The following is a 10,566-nucleotide window of genomic DNA, read 5'->3' as shown; positions in this document are numbered from 1 at the left end:
AAAGACCTCAGGGAGCATAGATGACATTTTTTTTATCTCTTAGGAAGAACTTAACCTCAAAACCACATGCCTTTCAAAGCCGGAAGGGTAAGGACTTATTTGTGGAGACAAAAGTGACATGGATTTATGAGATCTTAGCTGGAAGACTCATAGGGAGGAAGATTAGGGATAAGATATAAGTGGCGGTGGAAAAAGAAAAGACACAAGACAACGTGTCGAGACTGGGGGGAAAGATCCCAGAGGTAGAAGAAGAGGAGAAACAAAAAGGGGTTGGTAAGTCTGGGGAAAGGAGGGTCTGGGGTGGGGCCAGTCAGAGTTGACTGAGGAGGACCTGGGCAACTGACTCTGCAGGTTAAAAAGCCAGGCAGCACCAAGAGCATTGATTATTCCTCTGCTCCACTGCAGCTCCACTTCAATCAACCATGGCCAGCAACCAGAGCCTCTCCTTGTCCCTGTGGGCTGCTCTAGCCCTGACACTGGTCATAGCTGCATGTCCTGTAGCCAGTACTAATCCTGAGGCCAACCAGAAGGCAGTGGGAGGTGTGGAGCCTGCTGACCCGAACGATGAGGAGGTGCAGAAAGCGATGGACTTTGCTGTTGAAACCTACAATGATTTGACCAATGACGCGTACCTTAGCAAGCCAATACAAGTGATTAGCGCCGGTCAGCAGGTGGGTCCCTGGGCAAGGGTAGTGGGCTAAGTTTGTCCATTACAGTGTTTGCTGGTATACCCTATCACTCCCTTATTCTCCTAAATTGCCTTAACTTTTGTGTCTCTCCAAGAGACAATAATCATCATTGTAGGTGGTGCAAATTGAACGATAGCATGAATATGCTTTTGCTTGCTGCTCAAACCATATTCTAAGCGAGTATCTGTGGTCCCATAACCTTCCATGATTGAGTTTAGAATTGTCCCTCTGCATTAGCTAGAAATCCATCTAGAGATTTGTGCTTAATTATCTATTCTGCTTCCCAGTTCCACCTGGCCAGAAGCACAAAGGCTATCAGAGGCAGGGTCAGAATCTGTGATAACTGTTACCACCTATTCTTTGTGGTCAGTGGAAAATACTATCTAAACGACTACAGGAAGAGAAAAATAGATCTCACTGAAAGCTCTCAATGAATGATTTTTAAATACTTTAAGTGTCTTGCCTTAAATAATATTAAAAGAAAGTTTAAAATTTTAAATTATTTGTATATGTATGTGTATGACCTGTGTGTGCCAAAGAGACAGAGAGAGAAAGAGAGGAGAGGAGGAGCAAAAGAGAGAGAGAAACAGAGAGAGAGAGAGAGAGAGAGAGAGAGAGAGAGAGAGAGAGAGAGAGAGAACCTATGATGCAGAAAAGAACAGAATTACAAACAGTTAGGAGCTGCTTTATCGGTACCAATAATCATACTTAAGTCCTCCATATGTTCTCCTGAATTCTCTTCAGCCTTGTTCCCTTCCTTCTATATTACTGCACAACACACACACACACACACACACACACACACACACACACACACTTGGTTTTGTTACAGGGGTAAATTTTCAGAGAAGTCAAAGAGTAGCACACAGTTTTAATGCAGTTCATTCACCCCTATGTTACATTCAGCCATATTTGGTCCATTCTTCACATTGTCTCAAGGTTGTGTGTACTGGAGTATGGGATTATGAGAATTTAGCTTTTGAATGCATTGATAGTAAATACTACCTTCAGTGAACAGTTGTGGAAAGTAAGGGCATCCTGAACAAGTGCAAGATTCCATTTACAAAATCAGATATCAACAGACACATTCAGTTACCTCACTTACAGATTCCTTTAGTTTAGGCTGATATCCTTATCCAATTTCCTAAGTATCTTCCTTTCCTGTGACAGCCTCTACTCAGCTTACCTGACCTTGAAATGTGGAAGGATCCATTCAGCTGTAGTAAACAGTCGTGTTCTGCTCAATGAGATCTTGCTCAGTCATATGCTCTGTATACAATGCTATGGCCCAGGAGCACTCTAGCCATTTTAGCTTGTGTACATCTTTAGGATGCTCCACGGTATAATCCTATGAGGACACGTATCTTAGGAGTTCCTAGCTCTAAGGACTACATGATGCTGTTGACTGGTGCTCAGTCTGGATGCTCTAATGTTTTCTCAAAGTTAATATCAGTCACCAGGCAGGAGCCCTCCTAAATCTACTAGGCAAATACCTTCAAACTCTCATAATAAGTCTTGTTGCTGTGTACATGGTAGTCCTGAGTATCTGGGGGAGGAACACTGGAGTTGGTGCCATTATCTCAATATGGGAATATTACCAATACCCCAGACATTGTCTTTCTCTATTTAAACACTACCTTTGTGGATTCTGCCTCTACAGCCTAAAATGATCCCTCATCAAGTAAAGCAATTACCAAGATAAGAAGGGATCAGAGCCAGCAATAAAACCTATTTTTAAGGTCAACTTCAAAGGATGGCTGGGGATTATGTGGGAAATATTGTATCTAATCTCAGTGAGCCCATAGCAGTGTAGCCATAACATGATCCACACACATATGGGTAAATCTCATTTTTCTTCCTTTTTGAACATACAGGTGAATCAAAATCAGCCCTACTTTCCTTCCAGCAACCAGTTAGTGTCAGAAACTTAACATATTATGTCCTTCCCAGGTTGGTTTCATGGTCCCTGTTGGACCATTCCATTGTATAATGCCATTGGGGGAAATGTAGGAGAGGTATAGACCATAGACTCTGTGGATCTAGCTTCACAGGAGAGGAATACAGGAAGAGAAACATTGAGAACCTTGCTCCTGTTTCTTCAAGGCAAGAACTAGAGCTCTGTTTCCAGGTACCTAACCTCTTGATTCTGGAATACCTACTGTAAGGAAAGGGTAAAACACATCTCTAATTACACACAAATGGAAGGTTTTCCAAGATTTCACTTGAACAACATCATCATAGACAATCACACTAAAAGATAGGGCAGTTTGGGCCACTTTCCTTTTGGCTTAAACCATCTTCATGTGCAAACATCCTACATTTCCCTATCCTGTAAAGGAACAAGTCTTGATAACTACTTGTAAATGGAGGGAATAGGCATCCTATGGGATGTGCGCTGTGGTGAGGATACAATTGAAGGTAAGTCATCAACCTGAAGTCTTCCTAGAGTTTACCACAATCATTGCCTCCATAGTCACGGCCAGTAGGGTTGAGTTGGCTTTGTGTGCAACCCAGAGCTTTTGCATGTTCTAAGAGCAACCTTGGGATGTGGCTATCACCCCTCACTGTTTCCCTAGAACTTGTCTTCACTCCTTGTGCCCACTGAAGCAATGCTCATTCCTTGGCCTCTGCTTTCCATTTTCTGATACTGCTTTGTCAGAAGCACAAGGTAACCTCTAACACTTGATCAAAAGAACACGTGATGCAATTCAGGCCTGTGCTGCTCTATTGAAATGTAGCTAGTGTGTGATAGTTCTGGGAGTTCATGGATGAAGCGATGCACACATTAACTCTGTAATCTAAGCTGAATGCATGCCTATGAACTTGACTAGTGAAACGTATGTAATCCTGCTCTTTTCACTTTAGGTCGTGTATGGAAAGAACTTCTACTTGAAAATAAAGTTAGGACGAACCACATGTCCCAAAGGCCAGTCTGTTGATTTGGCTGATTGCCCCTTGAATGAACTGCCAGAGCAGCAGGAGGTATGCACATGGACTAAAACCTGCAGGAGTTATCCTGCAGACAGGGGTGTGTGCAAATCTGTAGGTTTATGAGTGCACATGCATCTGGGATGGCTTTTGTGCAGTCCTGAAGTATATGAGGAAAGAATGGTGTGTGTGTGTGTGTGTGTGTGTGTGTGTGTGTGTGTTTCTGTAAGCTTGCATTTGCGATGGGGTATGATGGTTCATGAATAGGTTTGTTTGGATGATATGATGTCAGTTTATGATGATACAAATACATGCTGATGTCCAGTGGTAGAGGAGTGGGTATATTTTCAATACTCTTAATTCCATTGCTCAGTGAATTTTCCCTGGGAATTGGAGTGTTACCTCTTTTAGGAATGCTGCCTGCTGAAATGATGGAGTCAGCTTCAGGGATAGTTTCTGAAGAGGAGGAACTTTACTCAGTCCTAGCCTGAGCCCCCTGCCCAGATGATACCGCAGGGACTATAGCCCTCTAGGTGAAATGCTCCAATGTTGCCACTTTTGCTCCTAGTCTTTTTAGGGACGGAGCTAGTTCTTGAAGTATTATGGTTCTGGAGATAGCTGCATGCCTCTTGTCACCCCTCTCTTCACTCTGTAATTTTTTCAGAAGTATTTTTCAGAACCTTCATTCTTCCATTCATGACCCTCCTAGTGCTGGTCCAGGTTGTGGGGGTGAAGAAACCCAGAGACCCTGAGTCATATTCTCTGGACTGACTCTGAGAATTCTGTGCCTCATCTTCAAGCTCTTCCTTCCCGAGTTATGCTAAGAAAGGAGGATGCAGAGTCCCATGAGCCACTAGAGTGAGGGACATGTGTATCTGAAGGACTGGAGGCAATGAGAGAAAGAATGAATGGATTCAGCAGACTCAGTCTGAGTACACGGGGACTTAAGAGGGTTCCCACTCCACCCTGACATCTCAACTTTTCCTTTTCACTGTAACCTAAACTGATTGTTCCTCACTTTCCTTTTTTTTTTGTAGAAAACTATCTGCAATTTCGAGATCAACACTGTGCCCTGGGAGAAAAAGACCTCCATGACAAACTTCAGCTGTCACAGTGCCTGAGGATCTACACTGGCCCTGCACTGTGCTGATTTCCCCTACTCTAGCTTCTCCTTCCCCGTCCCTCACACAGGGATCTGAGCCCTGAGTCATGTCTCTTCAGAATGCAAAGATCAGTAGAACAGGATGCTACAGGCAGACCCTGCACACCCAAGTGGTTAATTCCTTGTTGATTTTGTCTTCTGCTTTCCAAATGCACCACCGTGTACCATTGCTTACACTTTTCTCAATAAAAGACTGCCCCAGCACTTTCTGAGTTGTTGCTGTCCCCAGGCATGTGAGCAAGGAGAATGGAGCACTGAGGATATGGAGCTTCACACTCACACGTGCATATCACAATAAACATGACCTGGGGGACACACAGTTCTTGGAGTGCATACAGCCGAGATGAGCTTGCATTCTACTATCCACCTGTTTATGGTTCCCGAGAGATGCAGACGGGGCTGGAAGAGTGGCAATGAGCTGCTGCCATGCAACTTAGGAACCAGTCTTGGAAAGGAATCAGGGAGGCAAATGGTTTTGCCACGGCTACACCCACCCTCATATATGTGTGAATGACCCAATGGCAAAGATCATGGTCACATCTAAAATCTCCAGAGACTCTAAGCACAATGATTCCCAACCATTGCTGTCTATGATAGACTTGAGAATTTATGTCAAGGAGAACTGGAAAGTGTGTGTGTGTGTGTGTGTGTGTGTGTGTGTGTGTGTGTGTGTATGCCTGAATTTTTAAAAAAATCAGCTTGTTAATTGGGATGACATAATCCCAAAGGCAGAACCCCACACACTTTATAGTACATGTTGCTGTGATTTGTGAGGGTGTTAGGATGTTCTCAGGCCTTTTTCTTCTGGTTTATAAAAAAGGAAGAAACCAAAGAACAAACCAGAGAATGAAAAGAAAATTGAAGTCAAAAAGTAATGAAATGTATAAATCAGATTATTTCTTCAAAAAGATAAACAAGATTTGCAAATTCTTAGCCAAATTAAAAAAAGAGATAGAATATAGAAACAGATGAACACAGAAACAAACACACACACACACACACACACACACACACACACACACACAAATGAGGCATTACAACAGCTACCAACAGAATTGAGAAGATCATTAGGACACACCTTTAACATATATGGTCCAGTGAGTTGGAAAATCCAAATGGAAAGATATATGCATATATACATAAGAACTGTCAAAATTAAAGGCAGAGTATATAGACAACTTAAAAACATTTCCAACAATCAGACAAATTTAAAAGGCAATTCAAAAACATTCCTAACAAGCAAGCAGACAAACCCAGGCCTACATGGATTTTACTACTAAATTCTCCCAGAACGTTAAATAAGAACTAACATGATTTTTCTCAAATTATTTAATGAACTATAAAGGGATGGATTTGACCAATTTGCTTTATGAATCTAGTATTTTACAAAATAAAACTAGACAAACATTTGCCACCATCCAAAGAAGAGTATAGGCTAATCTTTCTGATGAACACTGAAGCAAAAATTCTCATAAAACACAGGCAATATAAATTTAAAAAACACATCAAAAATTATTCATTACCTGCCACTCCTTCCAGGGTCCCCCTTTGCTGCATTCACCCTCTTTGCTCATCTATATTTCCCACCTCCTTCTCCAGGTTCTAGAATTTAGAGTCTTCCTGACATCCATATTCACACTTTCTCACAATCAACCATATCTAACCTGGGTTCCACACCAAGTATCCCTGCCTAGACTAACTTCTCCTGACTGTGCCACAAATGATCGCTCAGCTCCTGTCAGGATGCTATCTACCAACCCACATACTTCTCCCATGCTCTATCCATCCTTTCCCCATATCCAGGTTTGGATGAGCATCTGCTGTGGACCAGGAAGCGCATGTGTACACCAGGCAAGCTTTTTCTGCCTACCTAAGTTTATTACACTAAAAGCATTTCCAATCTCCATGGGCAGTGATAGTTTAAAAAATGCTTTTAAATAGTAAAAGAGTATTAGCCTCAACTTCAAGCACAGAACTAATATAATCTTTTATCCTATATTGTGTGGAATATACACGTAGACATTATAGGACTGCTACTGACAGATAGAGGGAACACCAGTAAGGATGCAGGCTCTGGAGATGTCAGTAAATGGCAGAAAGTACTTCAAGAATGAACATGAACAATAGAGCAACTGTGAATATCAAGTATCTTCTAGCATTTTAATAGGTTCTCAGCCTATCACCAAAGATAACACTGAGTAGCCCTTGATATTTGCATGGAAGTCTCAAAATGCTACCCATCATTGATTTTGCTAAGAAATTTTTAAAACAATATGGATATTATGTATTTTAGAATTTTTTTTAAAAAAATTTAATATAGCAAATATCCTTCTCAATGGTAAGGATGAATTCCAGAGCATTATACAAGTTAGACAAGTATGTCTTTCCTTCTAAGATGAAAGCCCAGCTCTTGTCATTCTGAAGCATGATCTCTGCTTTTGTGGCCCACTGGTTTGAACTGTTGATCTTCCTGCCTCTACTCCCTGAATTCTGGGATTACAAGTGTGACCACACCTGGTGTTACATACAGTTGTGATGTTAAAAATATATTTGTATCATCCAAAGAATGTACTTGTGTGCAGATATTCAATGAGATTTGTAGCAAGGCATGAGGTAGGCCCTTGGTGCCTGATCACCAAACCAGTCACTGTAACTGTGTGGGCTCTGTGGAAATGACATGGAAAAGCCAGATCAGATCGGGACTAGGGATGCTCTGGTAGCAACAGTGATATAGCCAAGTCTCAGTTTATATAGCAAGTGATTAAATGTGCCAAGTCCCACTGTGTCTGTTGGCACATCTCTACCCTGTGTGTCTCTGTCCTGCTTTGCTCTGACAGCCTCCCTCAGTTCCCTGCAAGTTTTTCCATCAGCCTTCTGAATCCCAGAGGTTCAGAGCCCACATCATCAGGAGTGGCCAGTAGCCCTGACTGAGGGTACAGAAGTAGGAAGGTACTCCTCTGACGGGCATTGCCTGAGGGAGAAGGATGCAGCCAAATTCCTTAACAATCGGGCTGTGGCTGCAAGGCTGCCCAATGTCACCAGACTCTGTTCTTTTGTTCATATATCCTGCTTTCTCATCACCTCTTCCCAGATTCTCATGGGACATTTCTGAAGTCAATGGCTTGAGAGTAGAGGCAGTATCCACTATAGATTCTCCCAAGGAACCTGACCTCAAACTGGAAGGATAGACAGGATTAACAGCAAGAGAATAATTCACATTTGTACTCAAAAGTCACCACTATACATCCTGCTCTATTTTAGCTCATCCAAACTCTCTAGGTATAAGTCTGAAGCCCAGTGTCATATTCTTTTCTTGGAATCAAACAAGAGGTTGGAGAAGACCTCTGATGGAGATGGCTATGCCACATAGCCTAGTGGGACACTGTGTCTTGAGCTCAGCTGAACAGAGGCAGACTCCCATATATCAGAGGAGAGCCATGCAGGTCATGACCACAGAATCTACACCTCTAATCTACAACTTGAGAGTTCTAGTATTTCTGACCTTTGTGATCATTAGTCCTGAAGATAAAAGTTATAAATATATTCATACATGATTATATGTCTTGTGAACATGCACATCTTTAGTAGTAGCTTATATGTATCTTAACAAATCCAGGGTTAGGCAAAGAAGACTGTATGAGGACATTACAAGCATTTGATTTACCAACACTATAAAACCTTTCAGCATTGATAACATTTTCATGGTAGAAATAAGGAGCAAATGATCTTTAAAAATTTGAAATCTGTTTTTTTAATATTTTGCAATATTAAAATTGAGAGTATATTTTACATTGATATTGTTGGAGTTTCAAGGGCTTTCATGAGACACAAGACACATATTTATAGAATGTTATTTGCAAAACTGTACCGATGATGAATATTAATCTTGTAATATTTATACCAAATTGCCAGCTATATAAAGATCATTATTACTTGATAAATTTAACCTTTCACTTTATAAAAAGATGGGATTAATTTGAGAGGAAATAAAAAGAGGCATGGAAAGAGTTTGTGGAAAAAAAGTGGGATGAAACTTTTTAAAGTATGTTATCCATATATGAACTTTTACAAAAAGTTAAATAACAAAAATTAGCAAAATAAAGTGTGCCAGTCTGTGTATATAGATTATATTCAGATGCTCCACTCTCAACACAGTGGCTTGAGCATGGGGTCTGTAGCCAGTGGAGGCAAGGTTGGGTGCAGGGTTGGTCTTGTGCCTATCCTTTGTGCAAGTCAAGTGATGTCTGTATTCTGTTCACAGTAGTGAGCATTGTTGTGTTTCTCTTCCACACCTGGGGGGCAGCGAGCTTAATCTTTCCCCCACAGCTGTCCTTTATCACAATACTATCATGGTTTTGATGTATTCAGTTTGAACACTGAATTCTGACAGCTGTGGTTCTGGGTAGTCTGGGATATCCTTAGTCCTGTGGCAGATTCTAGCTGTGGCTCATATTATATCATCATATACCCTATCTTATCATATCATCATATTAGTCAGCTGTCAGAGACTACAGCTGTCTTTTGCCCTTTGCTTCACAGGCTATTCACTGGTACCAAAACTCCTAAGACCCTTCTTCCCTTGAGTTCACCTGGCACCTTATATTCAAGTTCTTAAAAATTCGCCTATATTGAATGCATTGTGCAAACAAGTCCATGATCTGCTTAAGTCCATCCATTTACATGCAAAATTCAAAATGTCATTTTTTTAACCACCAAGTAATAATCGAATGTGTAAATGTGCCACATTTTCCTTATCCAGTCTTCAGTTGAGAAGCATCTAGGTTGTTTCCAGGTTCTGGCTAATACAAATAACGCTGCTATGAACATAGTTGAACAAATGCCTTTGTAGTATGATTGAGCATCCTCTTTGTAGATGCCTAAGAGTGGTATTGCTGGATCCTGAGGTAGGTGTATTCCCAATTCTCTGAGAAACCGCCATATGCATTTCCAAAGCAGCAATGGATGAGTGTTCTTTTTACTCCACATCGTCTCCAGCATAGGCTATCATTGATATTTTTGAACTTAGCCATTCTGGCAGGTATAAGATGGTATCTCAGAGTTGTTTTGATTTGTATTTCCCTGATGACTAAGGTTGTTGAACATTTTCTTAAGTGTTTTTGGTCATTTCAGATTCTTCACTTGAGAATTCTGTATATTTCTGTACCCCATTTTGTAATTGTGTTATTTAAAATTTTGATATCTAATTTAAATATTTTGGAAATCTGTCTTCTGTCTGATTGGGTTTGGTGAAGATCTTTTCCCATTCAGTAGGCTGCCTTTTTTTCTTATTGACTGTGTCCTTTGCTATACAGAAGCTTCTCAGTTTTAGAAAGTCCTGTTTATTTATTGTTGTTCTCAGTGTCTGTGCTACTTGGGTTATATTTAGGAAGTGGTCTCCTGTGCCCATTCATTGAAGACTACTTTCCACTTTCTCTTCTATTGGGTTCAGTGTGGTTGTATTTACTTTGTGGTCTTTAGTCCATTTGGACTTGAGTTTTGTGCATGGGGATAAAGATCTATTTTCATTCTTCTACATGTTGACATCCAGTTATGCCAGCACCATTTGTTGAAGATACATTCATTTACACATTGTATAATTTTAGCTTCTTTAACAAAATCAGGTGTTCATAGGTGTGTGGATTAATATCTGGGCCTTCTATTCAGTTCCATTGGTCACCCTCTCTTTTTATGCCAGTACCAGACTGTTTTCATTATTGTAGCTCTGCAATAGAGCTTGAGTCAGGGATGGTGATGCTTCCAGAAGTTCCTTCATTGTACAGGGCTGTT

The 10,566-nt window shown here is 40.9% G+C and overlaps 1 protein-coding gene across 1 annotated transcript; it reads left to right on the top strand.

Annotated features, from left to right (window-relative positions):
• The first annotated feature begins 406 nt into the window (after positions 1 to 406).
• Positions 407 to 4,830, top strand: LOC126494200 (cystatin 10-like). The gene is made up of 3 exons (XM_050131457.1): positions 407 to 671; positions 3,555 to 3,671; positions 4,655 to 4,830. The coding sequence occupies exons 1-3, from the start codon at positions 423 to 425 to the stop codon at positions 4,736 to 4,738; spliced, it is 450 nt and encodes a 149-aa protein (XP_049987414.1). The 5' UTR covers positions 407 to 422; the 3' UTR covers positions 4,739 to 4,830.
• Positions 4,831 to 10,566: the final 5,736 nt, after the last annotated feature.

Source organism: Alexandromys fortis, unplaced genomic scaffold, assembly GCF_014885135.2.
Source record: "Alexandromys fortis isolate MF-2015 unplaced genomic scaffold, M_Fortis_MF-2015_v1.1 scaffold_383, whole genome shotgun sequence".
In the NCBI taxonomy this organism is placed as follows: domain Eukaryota; kingdom Metazoa; phylum Chordata; class Mammalia; order Rodentia; family Cricetidae; genus Alexandromys; species Alexandromys fortis.
Note: the sequence above shows the minus strand (reverse complement) of the source record. Positions and strands in the feature narration are given on the sequence as shown.